The sequence below is a fragment of the Trachinotus anak genome, unplaced genomic scaffold (genome assembly GCF_046630095.1).
Source record: "Trachinotus anak isolate AG129_WGS33_773 ecotype Australia unplaced genomic scaffold, CSIRO_AGI_Tana_v1 ptg000005l, whole genome shotgun sequence".
NCBI lineage: Eukaryota > Metazoa > Chordata > Actinopteri > Carangiformes > Carangidae > Trachinotus > Trachinotus anak.
Genome location: NW_027273856.1, coordinates 3062441 through 3085543, shown reverse-complemented (window position 1 = coordinate 3085543; position 23103 = coordinate 3062441). Strand labels below are relative to the sequence as shown.

General features: G+C 41.9%; 1 protein-coding gene across 2 annotated transcripts in view; it reads right to left on the bottom strand.

Moving 5' to 3' along the window:
• The window catches only part of plcb3 (phospholipase C, beta 3 (phosphatidylinositol-specific)), a 52047-nt gene that overhangs the window by 11453 nt on the left and 17491 nt on the right, over positions 1-23103 (bottom strand). For both annotated transcript variants that reach the window (XM_071477769.1, XM_071477768.1), the window contains exons 3-19: positions 10768-10836; positions 8685-8822; positions 8260-8339; positions 8095-8148; positions 7728-7800; positions 5769-5869; positions 5401-5567; positions 4381-4527; positions 4108-4265; positions 3481-3563; positions 3129-3213; positions 1920-2067; positions 1684-1785; positions 1520-1593; positions 1339-1435; positions 1022-1106; positions 381-505 (exon numbers count right to left, since the gene is read on the bottom strand). In XM_071477769.1, the coding sequence (XP_071333870.1) occupies positions 381-505; positions 1022-1106; positions 1339-1435; positions 1520-1593; positions 1684-1785; positions 1920-2067; positions 3129-3213; positions 3481-3563; positions 4108-4265; positions 4381-4527; positions 5401-5567; positions 5769-5869; positions 7728-7800; positions 8095-8148; positions 8260-8339; positions 8685-8822; positions 10768-10836 (1786 nt within the window). The remainder of the gene's footprint in view (positions 1-380; positions 506-1021; positions 1107-1338; positions 1436-1519; positions 1594-1683; positions 1786-1919; positions 2068-3128; positions 3214-3480; positions 3564-4107; positions 4266-4380; positions 4528-5400; positions 5568-5768; positions 5870-7727; positions 7801-8094; positions 8149-8259; positions 8340-8684; positions 8823-10767; positions 10837-23103) is intronic.

Here is a 23103-nt window from a genome sequence, read left to right as displayed (position 1 = left end):
GAGGATTTAGAGGGATAAAGATGAGTTGAGAAGCTTTAACTTGGCCTCTCTGGCTGAGGAGACCTTATATTATCATTATTTACCACAGCATCTGCCAGCTTTAGAGAGGCAGACTTTTAATTTTAAAGAGCGTATTCATGCTTCTTGGCATTCAATCAAATACTTAATTTAAAAGCAATTTAAAAATGAAAATTGGAAAACAGAAACAAGTCTATTTATCATCTGATGTAATATGAAATTGTAAAGCAAAACACAGACAACTGGGATATTTATACTTGGCACAAACATTTAAAACGTCCTGTGGATATTTAAAGCTGTTCTGTGCCCCTAACCTCTGAGCCCATCTAGTTCCTGTCTGAGAACAAAACAACAGGACTTACCAAGAGTCTGAAAGTTAAGCGCCACCATCTGGCAGCCGACGTTCCAGAAGAGCTGAGGCATGTAATTGGAGCTGTCCACCCTCGTGCCTTTAGGGTAGATTCGGCTCAGCTGGTTCTTATTGTACCTAGAGGAGTGCTATTAAGGAATAACGCTGCATAGAGATGCAGGGTGGCGCATATGTGTCCACACCATTTATTTCATGTGGTAAACTGCAGCAGATAAAAGGCAAAGAGTTTGGAGGTCAAGATTATGCAATAATTATTAGCTAAGACTTGTTCTCAGTCACTACTCTGCATCCTGATTCTCCACATACACACAGACTGTGTCCCTCAAAAGAAGTTCAAGTTTTCAATGGTTGATGTATTGATTTGAATTTGTATTTTGTGTGTGTGTGTGTGTGTACCTCAACATCACTGTAAATGAGTGAAACCTCAATGGTTTTTTGAGGCTTAAATAAATAAATGAGTGAATGAATATTAACCTCATTTAAAAAAAAAAAAAATTCATCACACACACACATATATAATTTATTCTTTGATGTTTTACCCCTATGTTTTCCATTGTAGACTGCTGTGTATTTTAAAATATTCAATAAATAAATAAATAAATAAATAAATAAATCACAAGCCTCCAAGGATACTCGACAAACTCGATAGGCGAGCTCTTCAGGGTGTCCATGCCTTTGGTTTCCACAAATGACGACATCTCAAAGAACTTCTTCCTCTCTTTTGGACAAGAAATGAGTGAAAATGAGTAAAAATGAGTGGAAATGTGATTTAAAAAAGATCGACAAGCGCAATCAAAACAGGTACATGATTAAGATCATTTATGTGCGACAAAGCTGTGTGACAAGACTGATCATTAAACTAAAATGACTACACACACACACGAGACATGTCTAGAGCTAATGAGGCTGTAAGGTCTCCGTCTGACTTTATCACTCCCACACACACTTACTGGTTGCCACCTCGAAGCTCTTGAATTTGACAGGTTCGATGTAGTTAACGAGAGTTGACATCTCCTCTGTGGCGTTCACCTCACTGCTGGCTGTACCCTGAGGGAGGCACATACTACTGATCCATCACTCAGCCCATCAGCCGCTCAAATACTCATCAGTGCTGCTCCTGATGCTTCTTACCTCATCAGAGTTTGGCTTTTTCAGATCTGTCACTGGCTCATCCTCCTCATCCTCCTCACTTTCTCCCTCGCCTCCTGACAGGATGTAACAAAAACAAATTATACAAAATCAGCCACACACATGCAGCCTCTCTAAACCATCTAGTCCAGTCTTCTTCAACCCACCGAGGGACTTTCGCGGCTCTGAGTCTTTGACCATCCTTTCAGCCAGCTTCTCCTCCCCGTTGGACAGGAGCTGGCTCACCTCACCGTCTGTCAAAGGACAGTCTACAACAAACACAGCACATCAATGTGTTGTAGCTACCAAGACTATAAAAGTTTTAATTCCTGCAAACAGAAGCTGATTTCACCACAAGTGGAAGTGGATTTCGGCTTTCTGCACTACTGGTGTGTCCACCTACCATTGTTGGGTGACGACTGCTCCTCCATCTCTCTGCGTCGGATGCTGCCGCCACTCGAGGGTCGGTGGTGGTGGTGCTTCTTCTTGTTTTTAATGAGAATCTTCCCCAGCATCTCCTGAGGTGATGGGAGCAGCTGACCCGGGACCAGCTAAAGCCACATAGAAGATACAATGTGAAGCTCATTCAATTTAACACGAGTTAAACAATTTACAATTTAAAAATTGTAAGAGAGATGAGGAAGGATATGTGAGCAACTATTGTCTAGACTAGATAAGAAAACCTGGGACGTGACAAGAAGATCAGAAACCTCTGAACATAATTGATCAAAGAATCAAAGGGAAAAGGCTGAGACTGACTAACTGAGATGAGTAACTTGTTTTGGACTAAGAGTAGTCATGAGGCCCTGTGATCAAGGTCACAGTAGACGAGCAGACTGGCAGCCACAACAAATTTAATGCTGCAACACCACAGGACTCACAGGGCTCAGAGCGTTTCATAACTCTAAATACACACGCCCTAAACTCACCCCAAATCAACAACAACTTTGCTGTTTTTTAAAACTGTGAATGATTGTGTTTAGTTAAAAAGTCGTCTGACTTGCCCACATGGAGAGTGACTCCTGAAACAAGAAGATATAATCGCTGCATACACAAACAGTATGTCCAAATCTCTATCTAGCCCTGGTATCTAAACTGTCATGTCATGACACCTGTTTTTTTTTGTATTTATATTGATCATTTTGTTTTTTCAAAACTGCTCTGCTCCTCTTTCACTGGTAGAAACTAAAGTACCTAAATTGTCTCAGTGCCATGACCTTTCTCTGGGTCATCGGTCGGGTACATTTTGATCAGCGTTTTATATAAAGAGTTTCGTGTTTAATGTTCCGAGGAGAAACGCTGTACATAACAACTTGTATTTTGGTACAAAAGGATCAAAATTAGAGGCTGATCTGCATATCACACCCTGTTTGATCGTATTTAATGGTGGTAAGTTGATTAACTCCATGACTGCGGAGTAAAAGGATATTGGTGCCTAGTTAATCTTCCTTGAGGAAAAGCAGCAAGAGTCACTCTAAATGCATTTAGCACAGACTAAAAGCAGACAGTATTATAAATGAAAGTAGCAGATGGTATAAACTTTATGTTAATAAAGTATAAAGTATATTGAAAGCGAAGGATAACACAGGATCTGCCTGGAGATCAGACGTACCGGATATTTCTCCAGTGGATCAATGAGCAGAGCATCTCCAAAGATGGTCCTGCAGTACTCTGCCATCTTGGCCTGCTGCTTGGCCCTGACAGGAAAAGAGACATAGGTTAGTTACCAGCCTACTCTGAATTGCTACAATGACACGCATCTCTTGAACTACAATCATCAACTGCCATTTTATCAGCACGTTCTCAAGCAAATATTTCATCAGAGGCTTTGAGTTTCAGCATCTGGTACATACATCAGACCAAACTGCAAAAAAGACCCAGCGGATGAACCAAAATACAGAAGAGCCTGGAACAAACTAGATGATCTGAATCCATGTACTCTCACACACACTGACATGACTTACGAGTCGACGTGGTTTTCAAAGGAAAGGATGACGGGGTATGGAGAGGTCTTGAACGCACTCTCTGCTATCGCTTCAATCACCTCCTGCAGTCGGGGAGAGAATGAGGCAATTAAAAAACGGAACAAAATTTCTCATTAAAATTAATATTTCCTCAGATTGTTTGACACTTCATGACTGTTGATAACCAAAACACAAAGCAAGGGGTTGTTCATTTTTTGTCATAGAGGCTCAAAATGTAATTATATGAATAGAACCCCAAAATACTCCAGAGTTTTTTTATTTTTATTTAACAGTCTGTGGTCGCTGCCTTCACATTCAGTATTTCTGCACAAAGAATTTGCAGCACACAGCAAATTTATTCATTGATTTTTATATTTTCAACAGCTGGAGGAGGAGAAATTGCTTGTCAAGGCTTTTAATGTGAATATAAAAGTCAATAAACCCAATGAATTTGCAGAGTGGGCATAAAAATAAGATGTAAAAACCTTCACAAACTGGCGATTTATTGAATTATTTTATACGGTGCCAGAGATAAAGTGAAAAAACAGACATTTACACAAGGAGAAAACGAGCAAGAACTTAAACAAAGTCAACCTAATCCAGTCGTCAAAACGTAGAGACTCCCACCTTGAAGGGGATCTCAGTGGTCATGGTGAACCCGTGGGTGATGTAGGGCTCCTCATCAGGCGGTCGGCCCTTCCAGCAGTCCAGCTCAACACAGCGACATCCAGTCAGAAGCACCTGTCTGTACATCTCCACTGAGGACAGACCAGTCAGCTGACCCACTGAGAACAGACACACAGACAGGGGGGAGAGGTGGGTTCAGGTCCAACAGCTCAACTATAAAGCTAAATATCAGTATGAAGCATGTGTACGTGTGTTGTGTAAGTGTGCTTTTACCTGTGAGGTATGTGTTGTGCGAAGAGTTGATGAAGTAGTGAGACAGCGTTTGGTTCATATCGTCGATGACGTCCAGCCTCTCTGGGGGCACGATGCTGTTTTCCTCTCCTCCCAGATACCGACTGAAAGCCTGTAAACTGATCTGGTCTGCAGGAGAGACGCAGAGGACAGAGCTCATATACTTTAATTATAAAACACTCAAACTTGTTTTCAACAGCTGGTTTAATTGGTCTGACCAGCATCCATCTGCTGAATGACTGATCTGATTTGAAGGGCAAGGACTGGAAGATGATAAAATGAATTTACGTCATCTGCTCTAACAGTAAACTGCCCATAACAGCAAAAGGCTCCTGTTTTTAGGACAGACGTCAGCAGACTCCAGGTTAGGTCTGGACACAGTGCGCTGGGTTGTGGATCATTTTACAGATTTTGACTTGTGTCCTCGCCGAGCTGCCTACAGTTGCCATGGCTCCATTTTTTCCACAAGATTCGTACATTTTATCCACAGATGACCACAGCAAACCATGTAGAGGGACATTTAATCATGTTTGTGAATGATTCCCACATTCTGGTTGTGGTCAGTCCACGGCCTAGATTTTTAGAAGAGGTCAACCTGTGCTCCTACTTTGTTGTAATAAAAGTCAAAGATACCTATAAACCTATAATTATCTACTGTACTGCTGCTGATAAACCTCGCGTAGATAGAGATACAATCTACAAGAAGACACAGCAACATGTACATAAAATTGTATTAGCCTTGAGTGTCTTTTAGTGCTGTTAATTAGCTCAGTGTTTTGAAGAAATGGATGATCGTTTGGGTTACAAATCACAATAAAGACCAAAGAACTAGAAAATGATTCTTCCTCTTTGCAATAATTCAGTGCAAATGAAATCCACATGTCTTAAACTGCTCTGAATATGAGCATATAAATTCCTGAAATGCAAATAGAAAGATAACTTTAAGGAAAACGCACACACACACACACACACACACACACACACACACACACGGCTACTAACCTCTCTCCAGCTGGCTGGTGTTGGTCTCATATTTCTCCATGATCTGTCGGACCTGCTCTCTTTTCAGCGGGGGGTACAGCACCTCGTTCAGTCTGGAGTCTCGCTGCCTGCGGTTGATGAAGTCCATCAGCTGGTCCAGGGAGATGAACGGCTTCCTCTTGGAGCCACTGGAGCAAAGAGAAAAGAGGGTGTGTGTGTGTAGTCACAGGCTGTGAATATTACTGCAAACCTTAAAAATATAACCACAGTCATCATGAAAGGATTAAAGGTGGAGGTTGAAATTTTACTCTAGCAAATGGAAAAGAGAATAAACATAAATGGAAAATCACAGCGTATGTTTGTTAAAGTATTATTTATGCGTCACATACCTTTCCTCAAAGATGCTTTGTATCTCAGGCCGGAGACAGAGGCTGTCGAGAAACTTCTGGCAGCCCTCCCACGTGAAATCATCTGGCTTTATTCCCTCTGACTGCAGGAAGGGAACAGAGGATCATGTAGAAAGATAATGGAAGGAAAGAGAAAGAAGAGGGAAAACGACCAAACTGAGGATACAATGCAAAGTTTAACACATGTAAATGTTGGATCAAACACGCCACTGTGTCTGTAAAAATAATTCAGGTCTTCACTGCTGATCCCGAAGACATTTAACACTTGCTTTGTTGCTGGATTTCCTCTAAACCATTGCTGCTATTTCCTGTCTTCTTTTATAGACTTCATGTTTTTGTTAGATTTACAGATTGAAAGTCTCTGTGGGACTGTGAGGAAGTCGACACACTGACACAGAGGCACAGAAGCTGCGGAGACAGTTTGATCCTGTTAACACTCAGTCAGCCTGTCAGCAGCCATCTGCCTCCAACTACACCCTGACACCCAACTTCCTCCCACTAGAAGGTTTAAAAAACTTACACTAAACTGTAAATACTGCAAAATCTATAGGCTGAAGATAAATACGTTTCCTAAACTACCACTGATGACAGGGTCCTCGTGGTTGTGGTTCAGATCCGTCTTTTCCCACTGCGTGTCTTCTTCTATGTAACCAGCAGGGGGCACAAGAGTTGAACAATATGAGGGGAAATGCTGACAGTGCAGTTTCCTCAATCTGGTCTCTTATTTAAAAAGAAACATCTTGTGACTCCAAACTGATTTTTAGGAGAGATTGCACCGACTGATTAAAACATAAGAGACCTTGTTTCACCTACCAAACCACAGGCCTGTGGTACCTTACACAAGCAAAGATTTTGACAACGCAGAAGATGAAAAAGCACATAACTAATATTTACACTGGACTCTCAGATTTGAAGGAATGAATGAGGCTGTGAACCACATCTGCTCTTTCTTGGAAGTCAAAATGTGGGAAACATTGATTTCTCTGATTTTCACTCTTTTGCACTGAAAACTAATTAAACTCAGCTTGCAAGAGTTTCACTTTAAACATTTAACTCTTTTAAGGGGCCAAAATGTGAATGTAATGTAATTTCTTTTTCTGATAGCTTAAATTTGAAAGATAAAACATGTGACCTTTGATGACACTTAACCAAACCTGGTGAAAACCATAAAAACAGAAGTATCTCTGAGGCCAGATACCAGCGGGGATAAGCTCGTCTTACATCTCACATCCACATCAGATGAGCATCTCATGTTCCAAATGTGTTTAATTCAATAGATTTTGAGGTCAATGTTAAGTCACACAAGACAAAAGTTGATATTATTGCTTTTGTTACATACAATTAAACTGTCAATGTTTGGTTGGTTTGGTTTAGCTTAAAACTAGCTTTCAACTATTTTAACCTAATTATCTTAACTGTTTACTTTTGGCTGATTCTTTCAAATGTTTGTTGTGTTTGTTATCATTATGCATTACTTTAAATTAACTACTTCAACAATTTGTTCATTACTTTTAGCTAACAATGTTAACTTCTCTGCTTGCTTGCAAACTAGTTTTCATGCAGTCTCAATGTCAGCAAGTAGCTTTGAAGGAAAAGACTGAGTTTTTGTGAAACACGCTCATTTGCTTTGTTGCAAAAAGTTACAATAGATGAGAAGATTGATAAGACACTCGTGTCTGTGCAGTGAACGTGAAGCTGCAGCCAGGAGACAGTTAGCTTAGCATGGCACAAAGACTGAAGGGAGGAACTAAGGTGTGCAAATTTTAGGAGAGGACAGCTTTAGTTTTTTTGCAAAGCATGCAAGGAATGCTACATAAAATCCTTGAGTGAGAGACTCAGTGAGTTGCACTTTTTCAACCTATTGTTGTTGTGAATGAAGCAACACAATCCACACACATATCTTGAGTAGCTCTGTGGTCAGTGATTGCTTTTGATGATTACCCTGTTATTGACCAGACCACACTGCTCCAAAGCCGTCTCCACTCTCTTCTTATCTGAAAACATCTTGAGGATACTGAAAGACAGACAGAGTTTGGAGAGATAACAGAGAGAGTTAAACCTCTCATCTTGCTAAGGTTATCGTTGTCATCATAAAAATCAGGTCAGAAGAGTCTGAAAGGATCAGATTTATATGAGTGAGCATAAAGTGTCTGACAGTGAATAGAAATAACTAGAGGTGAACTCAAGAAGAGAGAAAAGAGAAAGTGGAAGAGAGACGGTGAACAGGAAAAGAAAGAAGAAGTGGAGGACACTTGTGTTTATAATTCTGTGTGGAGTTTAAAAAGTGGTTGGTGTGCATGTTTCTCACTTCTTCACTGGAATCTTCCCATCCTGATTCACCTGCAGCTTTAACTTAGTGTACCTGAAACAGACCAATAGATTGGGGGAGAGAGAGAGAGAGAGTGAGCGTACAAAAATACCTATCCCAAATCTACAGCTGCCTAATGTCAAGATAAGACACACAATGTCTTACGCTTTCAGGAGGAAGGTGTTGCGTGATGCATTCTGGGAAAGTATGTTTGTGGCCAAAGTGAACAGCTCATCTGTCCAAATCTGGAAACACACAGAGAGAGAGAGAGAGAGAGAGAGGGACAGGAACGAAAGGATAAAACAGGCTTGTTTGACTGTTCGTCTGATGAGACTAAATGAAGCAGTTTCTATATACAATATACAACATGCACGCACGCAAACAGAGGAAATAATCCCACTTTACAACTCCTAAACATGCACGCCTCTGTGTCAACATCGTAAACAGAGTAATCAGCATATGGCCTGAGGAAAGAGGGGGGAAAGGAGGAAGAAAGGACACTTGAAAGGAAGGAAGAGAAAAAGGAAGAAATATTATATATAAGTGCAAGTAATATCAGCAGATTATTGGGTAGTGGTTTCCATGGTTACCTTGGCTGTATCTTCCTGCATGGCCTGGAAGTTGAGGAAGGAGATGTTGACCAGGTCGTTGCCATGGACGACGGTTACCAGCTTCCCCTCTACATTGTCGCCCTTACCGAAGCCCAGCACCTCCCGCAGCTTCGGGTCCTTACACACACAAACACACACACACTGGTGTTCTTATGTTCTCTCTGGGACATTTCATTACACTGAATTTAAACATGATACACACTACACATTGACCTTGACAACGGTTTGACTCGTGCATACAGAGTCCACAACCTTCATCCTACATCCGATCTTCGTCCATCTCTCTGGCTCCTGAGGACAGTAAATGTGATGCATGTGGTGTAGCACTCTGATCTAATTAACCAAACGACTCTTTCCTCCCTTTTAGACGACTCTCTCTCTACCACCAACTCGCTCGCACACTCAATGTCTCCCTATCAATTATGCATTCCCTCCATCACACCCTCTCTATCATGTCTCTCTTTCATTTCAATTAAATAAATTAACATGGATGATTGCCAGAGCAGTGGACAAAATGTGCAGTGTCATTAAACACCAAGCAATAGTTTAAAGGATCAGTTTATTCAAATGACAAAAAAAGAAAAAAACATCAAGGTCTTTCCAGAAACTGTGTCTATGATACTGAAGATAATCCACAGGCCTCACTATGAGCAGCTTTCTTTGGAACTACTTTCCATCTAAGAAACCGTCCTCATAAAACAGTTGACAGTGCTCTGTGGATTTTCCAGAGTGACAGGAACACTGCTTCTGCACGTAAATGTTGTTTTTGAACTTTTTGAACCTGCATTAACTGACTTAAGGTCAACAGGCTGAAATTACCATGACATTTCATTATCATCTTCCATAAGCTGATATGGTGAATTTGTTAAGTTATGCTAATTACACAACCGGAGGTTATGAAGTAACATAAGAAATGAATTCTGCTGATCTGAGGAATGAAAGTCTGATATTCGCTCTGATCTCTCTCTGAGCTCCTGACAACCAAAACAATGAGCTGGAGAGCTGAGGGGAAGTGCAGGCAGAGCCAGGTGATAATTATCTGTGGGTTAATCACTACGAGCGACCTCTTACACGTCACATATATTTTTTTTATCCACTGTAAAATAAAAATATTGATTATTGCAGCTTAACAATTATTTTTAATGCTGTGACCACAGAAAAAGTTGCAATGTGGTGGAGGCGGGAATCTCCTTTCATAATCTGGGTAAACCAAAGCAAAGGGATCTGCACAGGCATATGTCATAAGTGATGTGTGAGGTTTTCTTTTGGTTGGTTAATTGTTTTGCCGTAGCTCTCCTGAACTCAGCATTTCAGCATTACTCAGCTGTCTTAAAGTCACATTTCATCACCATGTAACAGCTGTAAAATTCATTCTTTACACAACACCCCCAAATGTCACACAGTTGCTACACAATAGTCCTGAAAATGCAGTTTTTGATTCATAATAAAAAGCTTCTACTCTTTCATATGCTGATCAAAAGCAAAACAAAAGTGCTAGTGTTTATCATTCTAATTACAGATGAATAAAATGTGATAAAAGCACTTGTGCACTTTGTTATTTCTGTCACAAACAAATCCACAAGCCTGCACTATGTCAACACATCCATGTTTGAACTGTTTACCACTAATGCCTGGCTTTATATCAGTGTCCCCGTCGGCCAGCGCTGCGCTCTTACACAATGCCAACAGTCACTGGTTATATCACTTCCTGTCTGACAGTCCATCTGTCAGCAGGCTCATTAGCGCTCTGTCACCTTTGCACCATCAGCTGAGAGAGGAAACACACACATACATTGGACACACACACACACATCTTTTGGTGACAGTCACACTTGAGCATCACATTGGTGGTCAGAAGACAAAGTTATCAACAGCAGGAGGTGACAGCTTCTCTCTCTCTCTCTCTCTCTCTCTCTCACACACACACACACACACACACGCACACGCACACGCACACGCACACACACGCACACACACGCACACACACGCACGCACACGCACGCACGCACGCACAAACACACACATGCACACACACACACACACACGCACACACTTTACCAACCTTTGGTTGTTTGGCGTACTTCCCTGTTCTGGTGTCCCTGATGTTGCTGATGTCCAGAATCTCCACCTCCTAAAACACAGATGTCAGAAGTTGTCATCACTTGTTGAGTAGAGGAGTGTGTGGAGGACAGAAAATCTGCATCAGCATCAGTAACTGCCACAAATATGAATATATTATTCTGGTGTATTAATCAGTGTCACTGCTGACAATCAAGGAAATTATACTGATGGGATGAGTGGGTCATTTTCTTTGAAAAAATCATACGTACACCATATCAGTCAGTTCATCCACCACTTTGGTCCATGTAGATTATTTTCTGTTGTTTGTAATTTGTGTGAGAAGCAGAAAATGCATTTTTTCTTCTATATGAAGAAGAAAAACTTGAATAAAGGTCGGTGTTCAAATTAATTCCTCAGGCTAAAAGCTTATGCTCTGTCTAGCCTTTCTGCTCCCTCCATTAAATCCTCCTTTATTAATCTTTTATCGGAGTTCCCTGCTTCTAGACATAAAACACAACCACTGACATACACACTGTGTGTGTGTGTGTGTGTGTGTGTGTGTGTGTGTCTCTGTGTGTGTGAGTGAGACAGTTGAAAACAGACAGAGAAATCGTTGATATTTAAAGACACCTTTTGGAGAACTGCACACACACACACAGTCGCACGCATTTTAGACATATCTTTGGAGCAAATCTGCGTGACTGATACTGCAACAAAAATACACGAATGAGTGCATGCTCACACCTGCAAACAAGCCAAGGACACACGCACGCACGCACACACAGAAAGAGAGAGAGAGAATACAGCAACCTCAAGTGGAGGGTAATGCTGTCTGGTCGTAGAGACGAAGAGAGAGACGAAAATGGTAGGGATGTACAGGAGGTGGAGAGTGTGGTCATAAACCAGGCCATAAACACAGAGGAGGATGCACTGTAAATATTTGTTTAGCCCTGCACTCATTCCTTGAGCTGCCACTCATCTTCCATCTTTTCTTTTCCTCTTTATCCGTCTCTCCATCTCTGTGTGGCTTTGCTGTGGAATTCAGTGCATTTTTAGGACAAACTTTTGTGTATCATAAGATTTCTGATTAATGAAAAAACCAAAACATTAAATGTTTATGTGTCTCTTCCTGTTATTCTTAATCTGTTTGTTAGTTTGTCAGACTTGTCTTCTCCATGTTCAACCCATATTTCCTTTCCAGAAACAACAACAAAGACAAACTCATAAAGTCACTAACCCTGGCCGAAGTATTGAAATTCATGTCTTCTTCATTCCTCCTTTCATTATTTCACTCTAGCTGTGATGTCATCGCCCCACAGGCTGTCTGCTCCCCTGGGATTGGCCGCGAGTAATAAAGGTCAGAAGTGTTGGACCAATTGGATTAAACTCTGTCTCAAACTTTGTACTTTGATTGGCCTATAGAGAGTAACTTACTTCCTGAGGGAATAAAGTGCTTCTGGGTCTGAAGGACACACGCGCGCACATGTGCACATGTGCACACGTGTGCGCGCACACACACACACACACACACACACACCCTCCTCTCCCACAGGCCGTGGTTTCATTCTGCTATTGCCATAGTGACTCCTTGGAGACCTCAGTAATGAGACTACAACTTTGACTGCTGCCTGTGTGTGTGTGTGTGTGTGTGTGTGTGTGTGTGTGTGTGTGTGTGTGTGTGTGTGTGTGTGTGAGTGTGTGTGTCATTGACAGTTAACATTTTCTCACAGGCTAGTAATGTACAATATACACACAAATACACACAGATGCAGCAATCTGCACTCAGGCATATCCTCCACATGCAGGTCCTGACTTGTGAAACATCCTGACCTGTTAAGCAAGATAGGGTGTGTGTGTGTGTGTGTGTGTGTGTGTGTGTGTGTGTGTATATGTATGTGTGTGTGTGTAGGTGTGTGGGGAAAAGCCTTGTCAGTCAGTGCACATTAGACAGTGACACAAAAGTGTGAGCAATTCTTCATGAGCAATTCTTCACCCAGAACGAGAAGAAATGTGTCAGCATGTGATCAGAAAAGTGTGTGAATGTGAAGCGGTGTGTGTGTGTGTGTGTGTGTCTTTGCACATAGCTGTGTATCTGTGTGCACGGCGCGGTGCGTGTGTCCGTTTGAAGGTCGGTCATCTCCGAGAGCACATTCCTAACATATTCCGGCCTTCTGCTCAGTTAGCGTGTGTGTATCTGTGCGTTTCAGTGTGTAATATTTAGCTAGTCATGGCAGCTGTAGCGCTCCATTCATCTCTCAGTGTAAAGCCCAAACACAACTCCCTCCATTTATCACTTCGGACTCAGCTGCAGCCTCATTATTGCTCCAAATGAGTCCGGGTGAGAGTTTTCCAGGAGTCATGTTGTGATAAAGTGCTATAATTTACTTTAATTTACTATTTTTGTGGACCAAAGAACTTTCCCTCAGCCTGCCTCCTGGACTTTTGCCTCAGTTGGTGGTTTCCTGCATTTCCCAGAATGCACTGCCATACCCCTTCTAGAGATTGTTGTGAACTCGCAGCACTCAGCTGTGGATTACGTGCACAGGTAGCTGATAGAGGAGTTTTTCCTGTTGAGAAACGCTGAGTCGCACCCTTTGCTCAAAACAAAGCGCGGTGAGCTTCAGTAGAAATTCTTTCTCTTTGATTCTAAGGAAGTGATACCAAAACCATTACTGCTGATGTTTTACATTATTGAATTATCTAACTAAACCACAGTGGCACTCATCTGATCCACTGCTGACAATTAGTAAAGTATCATTGTCTGATAAAACTCTGACCCATCTATTTTATATGCAAGCTAGTGTAACTACTCCTACATATTTCTATTTTATACCTCAGCTTTTAAACAACCGCAGACGAGAGGTCCTTAAAGAGCTCAGAAAAGACGACAATTTGAACATCTGCAATCCCAGCACAGCTGTGCAAACACCTTATCCAGATGAAGATCATGTAATATGAGCAAAAGGTCCACAAGAACTATCTAATCAACTGTTTTTGCAAGAGATGTTTCAAAGAATAAGAAAGAGCTGCACGTCTTAGTGACATAAAGACATTTCCACCAATCAACAGTCACCCAGTGTCTCTCACTCCCAAAATTGACTGTAGGCTGGAGACACTCACTCTTTACACTGAAATTATCCAGATCAGCACACTCCATGGTCTGAATACTTAACATTTAACCACATTTCAAAGTTTGAAACTGTGCCAGATAGGACATAAAATGCCCCAACCACTAGAAACATTATTCCCAGCATCATATAGCAATAGTTTGATGTTTTTCGACGTATGCTTATTCCCCTTCTTATTGAGAGTTAGATGAGGCAATCAGTCCTATTCTGACATCTGTGCAGTAAAGAGGAAGCCAACAATTATCTTAGCTTAGCACAAGGACTGGAAACAGCCTGGCTCTGTCTGACGGGAACAAAAGTCACCCACAAATTCCTGTAGCGCTGCACAGAACTATCTTGTTTGTTTAATCAATACAAAAATAATAATAATAATAAAATTTAAAAAACAACAAAGCGTAAAAACAGCAAGTTGATGTTTCCTTCCTCCAAGAGATCACTGTACACAGCCGAGAAATAGTTCCACAAATACCCAAATACCCAACTCTTACTTTTACACTTTGGTTTTGATATGGATTAAATAAACAAGATATATAACATGTAATACAGCGAGCTTCAGAGGTGAGCTGTTAGCCAGCTTAGCTGTTTCCCCCTGCTTCCAGTCATGCTGCTATTGGCTGTAGCCTCATATTTATCTGACATTCAACTTCTAATCTTACTCTGTGCATGAAAGTGAATATGCATATCTCCCAAAATGTTGGACCGCTGCTTTGAGTATCTAACTTTTGTTGCTCTACAGTTGCGTGCATAGGTGGTTTTGATCCAACAATTGTTATTAGGTTAGTCTATATTTAGGCACTAAACTCAACTACGGTAAATGTTAGTGCACTTTGATTAGGCCTTCGCTCGCTAACTCTTTTCCTTCCTTCATTTCTTTGATTGACTTTCCACTTCCCCTCCTCCCTCCTGCCCTGCTGCTCTAATCCATTCATTTTCCCAAGATTAGAAAAATATGAAAGGGCAACTAAACAATCAAGAGAGCGCCACTCCTTTCCTGTGACGCGCCTGTGTGTGTGTGAGTTTGAAAGATGACCACAGCTAAATATGTCTTGAGTGACCAATCACGGTTCCGATCAAATGGCACAAGATGACGGCATACAGAAAACTGATCCTATGAACGCGCACACACATACACACTAACACACACGGTGCCAGGACAGCATACGTCTCCACCCTGTACCACTTGGCTGCGACCCAACTGGCCAATCAGTGCACAGGAGAGGAGAGGAGAGGAGAGGAGAGGAGAGGAGAGGAGAGGAGAGGAGGTTTTGACAGAAAAAGACTTTAAAGGACACAGAAACATCGTAGAACTAGAACAAAGAGAACTTCAAACTGTTTTATGACTGCGATGGGAAAGTTGGCGAGGTGTTTAGAGAGAGAGAGAGAGATGGAGTCACTTAATACCCCTGTGAAGCATGGGACAGCTCTATAACTCTGTCTCTGTCACCTCATAATATTTCCTCTGTGTATATCAATACGATGTCACTCTTCCTTTCTGACCCTCTTCCTCTATCTCTCCTTCCATTATCCATTTATCTCTCTCTCCTGGTCTTTGTCTTTCTCCTTCACTTGTGTTTTTCATACTTCTGTGGTCTGGAGAGGGCGAAAACGAAGAGAGAGTAAACACAAGAGCGAGAACATTAACATTCACATTTTAGCCACTTAGCTGACAAACTGATCTGTAATCAGTGATAAATTAGAGTGTACAAAGAGAAGAAGAAGAAGCACAAATAAGATGGAAGAAAGAGAAACAACAAAACATGAAAGACAAATGGCATCCAAATACACGAGGATGGAAAAACAACATCATTTATGTGAAGAAAGGCAAAAACAAGTTGTACATCAATAAAAATGAGCACACACACAAACAAAACAGTCATAGCAAAAGTCTAAAATGCAAATAAATACAGTCTGAACTGGACCGAACACACACACACACACACACACACCAAAAACACACATAACAAAAATAGTTGCAGGGATCATATATCGTTTACAAAAGATAAACATACATAGATCAGTGGGGATGAACTAACAACTCAAACCTGCATTTGCAGCTGCCTGAAGCCCACCAACACACACGCAGACACACAGACACATACAAAAACAAAACATAAAAAGAAGTCAGAGGAGGCACTTAAAAGGAATGGCTCAGCATTTAGGGAAATACGCTTCTTTGCTTTCTTGCCCAGAGTCAGATGAGAAAACTGATGCCTGCATGGTAACTGTCAGGCCACAGATAGCAGCCAGCTAGCTTAGCTAAGCACAGAGACTGGGAGCAGACTCCAGAAGTCACTGTCCCAGTTAAGAATCCAGCAGCTTCCTGTGAAAACTACAACCTGTTGTCTTTACAGTTACAGACAGAACACTGATGGCCCTTTTCCACGGCATGGGATCAGCTCAATTCAACTAGACTCTACTCACTGTTTGTGGTTTTCCATCAGGAAGAGGAATTGGATAGAAGGTGGTGCCTGCTACTTTTTTTTTAGTATGACCTCTGCAGAGGGTCCAAGCGAGCTGAAGCAATACCAAAGGGTGACTTGAAGACTCTGATTGGCCGAAGAAAATCATCACTGCTGCATCATCGTTGTACGAGACAGGATGCTCTGAACTAATTGAGGTGATCAGTTGAGGAGGTGCAGACGTTTCTCTGTTCGGTATCCCTCCATTGTTCATCCATCGCTAATATTTCTCAGTGAACATGCTCACATGCGGCAGACAGTCTGTAGTGACTAGGGGGGTGCAGCACCATGTTCAGTCCACCAATCAGCAGCAAGAAATAATCATGAATGAGCCAGAAGATCTAAACAGTTGTGCACACACAACTACAGCAAATAAGGATGGTCATTGTTGAGTCAGTGTGGTCTGTAAACTTATAACAGACACATAATAATTTTACTGATCACCGTCATTGTATCTATGGCTAATCCAGGGCTTCATTTATTATCAGTACCATCACTATCACTTTTATTGCCACATCTGACATGTTTTTAGCAATGATGCTGTGATCCCCGATCTCACCTGTTGACTTGGTGAGTACACCGTTATTAGTTTTGACTGAAATGATCATCAAAACTATCAAAATAAGACCAAAGTTATCAAAAAACTGAATTATACTTGAAAGTCCTGTGGATTTTCAGACATGCCACTGACACACACATTAGCTTTATTAGCTGAGAGATAAAAACAGGACACTGTGCAATGTTCACACACCCACACAGAAACACACATTTTGAAGGAAGCATCTGTTTGAAAAGTGGATTTGATACCAGGCAGTGTCTCAGTTCATCATATAGTGAAGACCTTAGTTTCTATTTGTGAGCGTGTGTGTGTGTGAGTGTGTGTGAGTGTGTGTGAGTTAAGAAGAAGCCATGTGCACTGACAGATAATGTCAACAGAAAATAAAGCGTGACCAAGCGAAAGTAAAAGGAGTATAGAGACAGAGGGAGGAAGCTGTCATATTATCGACTGACACTCTCAACTTCCCCTAAGAACAGCTCACTGGGTGTGTGTGCAAGAATGACCTCCTGTGTGTGTGTGTGTGTGTGTGTGTGTGTGTGTGTGTGTGTGTGTGTGTTATATAAACCCTTGTTCCAAGTTAATTCCATCTTGATGTTTGACTTGAGCCAGGGAGATAATCTCTAGTAGATCTGTACTTATACCTGCCAACAATCATTCTAACAATTCAGCTGGCTTAATTACACACACACACACACACACACACACACACACACACACACACAGTTCAGAGTAGGACAAGAAAAGTAAGAAGCTGTTACTACTTTAAAAACACAAGTCACGTTTCAGATTTTCGGGCCTGTTCACACGCACAGGTAAACACACCCTACATTACCAGTTCACGTGGTGACGGTTCTAATACCTGATTAGTCACTTGACGCAAAATTAATCAGCAGTTCCAACCAGTCCTCCAACCTGAACAACCATACAGGTCGTTATTTTCAACCCTCTGATATATATATAGGAGTGTCTCCTGAAACAGCAGCAAGCCTATCGGTCCTTGGTTGCCATGGTTATAATAACAGCAGTCATGGCTTGGTTAGGTTCAGGAGAGGACGGTGATCCGGGTTAAAACAGGCATTTCCTCGACATTAGAGGATCGTAGTTGTCATGGTTACAATAATAACAATGTGGTTAATTTCTACTTCTTACTTACTTATATATACTTTCACATGGGAATCGAACACTGCTACAACTACAACAAAATGTAACTATAGGTCATAATAAGATGCTGCACAGACGACCTATGGGCTCTTTTTTTTTTTTTTTTTTTTTTTTTTTACAAGTAAGTCTCAGCCGTTTTGATAATCAATCAAATAGCTCAACTAATATCAAGAGGTCTGCTAATACTGATTGACAGACGTTGGCTAGCTCTCCAGTGGTCACAAAATACACATTTCAGCTTCATCAGGGTCAAGAAATTCAGCACATAGTTTGTATGGGTTAAACAAATGAGATATAACATGTCAGCTTTAGAGGTGTTGATAGAGCCACACCTCCTCCTGCTTCCAGTCTTCATGCTAAGCTAGGCTAGCTTTCTCCAGGCTGTACAGCAGACTTGAGAGTGGTATCGACCCCCTCGTTTAACCCTCGGCAAGAAAGGGAACTTTGCTTTTGTGCTGTTCCTTTAAACAATCGATTAATCAAAAAACCAATGTAGACATTTATCGATACAGAATATTAAATAAAACCCTTCTTTAGCCCTGTGTAACACCCACGACAATCACTTCCTCTCATATTGAATTTGACACAGTTCAAATCACTTTCATCCCTCAAGCAACTCTATTTACACAGACTGTGGCGACACTGGAGCAGCCCCCCGGGGTGTTTGTTCAAATCACGTCACCGCCAACACCTGACACACTGGAGTGAGTGTTTGTGGTTTACGTCTGTGTGTGTGTGTGTGTGTGTATGTGTGTGTGTGTGTGCCTGTCCTTCACCTCAATCTGTTCAAGGTATGTGAAATCAATTCCACACCATTAGAGTCTAAATTATACTTCTGTGGCAACTCAATTACATCCCTGGGGGCAAGCGTCCAAAAGCACAGGTGCTATTGACATGACCTGCACACCTTAAGGGAAGGAGGGAGGGGCAGGAGGAAGGACAGAGGGAGAGGGCATAATTCAGGGAAAAGGGGAAGAGGAGTGGGAGGAGGAGGGAGAAGAGGGGGCGACAAAATTCCCCAGGACCCCCATCTCCCCGTCTGAGCAACTTCCTGCCCACTTTCCCACGCCGAGAGGGAGAATGAGGGAGATTAGAAGTGTTGTTGCAAGAAATTAAGGAGCAATAACTCTGGAGAGAAGAGACCATGTGAGAAAAGGCATTGATGAGAGGAAGAGGAGGAGGAAGACGGGGGGGGGGGGGGGGGGGGGGGGGGGGGGGGGCAGAGGGAGAGGTGGGAGGAAGCGAGATGGAGAAAGAGAAGGAGATAGAGGTGGAAGACAAAGAGCAAGAGAAGATGGAGAGCAGAGAGGGAGGAAATGTCATCCTTCAGTTTATATTAGAGGAACAACCTTTGCCTCATCTCCCTGACGGCTACCAGCTGCCCCCGAGACGGAGAGACATGAGGAAGGAAAAGGGGGGAGAGGAAGACAAATTGAAGGTGGATTAGCAACATAGAAACACGGCAACAGCCAGCAGCAAAAATGTGAAAGAAGCGATAGCCAAAGTAAAACAAAGCGAGGGTGGAGGATTAACCGTAGTGCCCGGTACATTTCAACTCGTCCCACTGGTGAGGCAGGTGAGGCTGCAGTCGACACCACTAAATCAAACGCTCCTCTTCGTTTATTGGAAACTAGATTTTAGCTGACAAATCATCTGTGCTGGCAGCGACAGTGTGGATAATTATTGCAGAAATGTTCTTAAACAAGGAAACAAGGTGCCATGAATAACATCTGGCCCCGTTTGTGCTGTTTGACAGCGCAGAGGAGACCAGGCTTTACATGGTGTTGGTTTTTAAAACCACATGAATCATCAAATCCCACAACATTCTCACATCCTGTGTCGATTCTCTCTAACCAAGATATTCACTTTCCAGTGAAGGAAGTGGAAGATGGAAATCTGACGGACAAGAACAAATTGGAAAACCCCAAATCAGTGCAAGCACGTTGAGAGTCTATAACCTACAATAGAGAGCCAGTTAAAACAAAGTACTGAAACTTAAATTCACTGTCTCTCTTCACACTCTCTGAGGGATCTCAGGATTTTATAAATTTTATGTTTTTTTAATTAACTTCTCAGTGCTCAAGGTCTGACAGCCGGTATGGCCACATGGGGCTCAAAACAGGCGACCGCTTTATTAGAATATTATCCCATCACATGTGAAGAATAATCCACAAATATTAAAGAAAAAACAGAAATCTACAGATGGGCAACAAACCAGAGGGAAAAACCTAAACAAATGAGTGGAAACATTATAAATGCAGATGTTTTATTAACCAAGAGTGCTTCATGATACTGTTAACATCCCATCCTGCTCTCTGGCATGTATTAAGATGCTGAGCAGAACCAGTTTACATCCATTTTGGAATAAGATGGCAATGATCTAAAAGAAGAGACACCCTCATTCACAAGGCATGATGGGTCACTTACTGGCTATGAGTATAAAGACGACATAAACACGGCCTTTCCAGACTGCACTGAACAGCTAAAGGAGATTTTGGACAGAAGTGTTAGCGACGCATGATGCAATACCAATTTTTCCAATTCATTTTGGTGGTTTGTTTTAATATATTCATCCTGCAAACCCCAACGACACCCGATAAACACCTCAAATGCCTAATTTAGGTTGCAAATGTAAAAAGGAGGGGAAAGAGAGTTTGACCCAAGGACAGAGAAAGGACACACACAGCTGGAATAGCAGAAGGGGTGCAAGCATATGTTGTAACAGATGTGCATGTGGAACTTGTGTAACCCACGGCCACTGGCGCTTTGCATTTAGCATTTTTGCCTCAGTTGGACTCACCAACCAACAGGTCCTGAACAAAGGGAATAATAGATTTTTCCTGCTGATGAACACAGGAGGAGACTGTATGTTAGGTTCTTCCTGCTGCTGGTTTAACATGTCTGTGCTCTGCTCCTCCTGGACACAACCAGCTTCAAAGTTTGGGCACTGGTGAAATATGCACTGTTTAATTAAAGCTACCACTTGGAAGGAAAATCTCTTTGCACTGCATAAATTAGCAGTGCAGGAGTGCAGCTCTCCAAGGCGCTACATCAAACACTATCAGCCATGTTACACTAACACCCGACCTGGCCTGCATGTTCTGTTAGTGAGTCCTGCTGTCATTACTTTTAAATATTTTTATAAAATTCAACCCCTGTGTATCCCACTCGATTTACGCCTGCTCAACACCCATAACAACTCGTATAAATCACAAGTGTGGCTGCACCTCGGTTAGATAGTGAACTCCTCCAAAGGAAAATGTGATCATGTTCATAACTTTATCTCAAAGTGCAAAGAGTGGACAGATTTAAAGAGTCTGGAACGACACAGAGAAGAACAGTGAGAGGAAAGGACAGAAAAACAGTGAAGACTGGTGCATGGTGGGGTGTGTCCCCATCTCACTGCCAAGCCACTGTGTGTGTGTGTGTGTGTGTGTGTGTGTGTCAGCGACAGTTGGTCGTTATCGCTACTGACTCAAGCATTATGGGAAATTCTGGCCTCTGAATACAGACACACACACACAAGTTAGAGGTCTTGTAAGCCGAACCTCTGAGCATTACACAAAGATGGAGAGTGGGAGATAACTGACTGAAAAAAAAGGGGGAGGAGAAGATGGAGGAAGGAGGAAGAGAGAAAGAGAGAGAGAGAGAGATATGTGGAAGATTATTATAGAAGGATGGGGAAAGAAAATATCAGCTGACTGGTCGAGCAGGAAGAAAACTGTTTAAAAAAAGGTCGGGTAATTGTGTTCTTCAGAAAAGACAGAGACAAATGAAAGAGTGGAAAAAAAGAGAAGTATAGAGATATTTAAAGGAAGGTGTTAAACAAAGTGAGGCCTCAGAAGAAGGTGACACGAAACAGATGGAGATGAGTGAACAGAAAGACAATAGATAGAGGATGGGGGATGAAAACCTGGAGAAAAGGTGAAAGGTGTATGTTCAGATTGATATACACAGGGGGAAGGAAAGGAAATGAGATAAACCAGATTCAAGGAGGAAAAGTTATGAAACGAGGGTAAAGGAAAAGGTGAGAAGAGGGAGACAGGGGATCCAAATAAAGTCAGAGAGGAATAAAATGAGCCTGATGGACCGATGATGGATGGAGCGAGAGAAAAGGCCGGAACATGTTTCTCCGGAGCTGGAGGTAGGTGAACATCCAAGAAGGTGCACTCCTTTAACACTTACATCTCTTTTCTTATCAATGACAAACCAGCATTACAAGAGGAGCTGGACCAATCAGTCAACAAGTTCCTGTAAACTATCCTGTCCCATGTAGCAACTGCACTGTTTGTTTACTGTATGATCGAACAGAACTTGAAGGCAACATTTTATTGCATTTTTGGAGGTTATATTGCGTCACAATTATTGATGATGCTCTACATTACCTCATCAATACAATGCAGGTTTCTCTATAACTGTAGTTGGGGAAAAGAGTGTGTTTCAAAAGTTCCTGTAACTTCAAATCCACAGAGGCTGAACTTTTATGCATATACGTGTGTGTCCGTCCTATATATGAAACGCAATGTCAGTGCTGCGTCCTTCTCCCCTTGATACAGTGAGTGGTACTTTCCATCTTCTCTCAAGTTCAGTATTGTTATTAAAAGTGCTTTTGACGTTTTTAGGTTGCAGACTTTTGGACGTCCTTGCACATCTTTGCCGAGATACTTTAGAGAACGCGATCCAGTTCAGAGCGCTGACCGCAAGTACACTGAATTTCTAAAAAGCAAATACATCTTCATCTTCAAATTAAAGCGAGAGCCGTCTTTAATTGAAACTCCGCATGGTTTGACATCTAAAGTAATAAGAGCAGAGCAGCAAAAATAAAAACTGCACTGGAGATCAAATATTTTGGGTACCTCTATTCAGAGAAATGGGTTCCATCCAGAATACCCTTGTCATCTGTGTAAAAGTGTATTAACTGCTCTCATTAATAATAGCTGGATATCTGTGTTGCCATGTCCTCTTTCTTTTCAGCTCTGGTTCAAAATCTCCTGGGGAGCCACAACGCTGAATTAAAGCTTCTCTCTGGG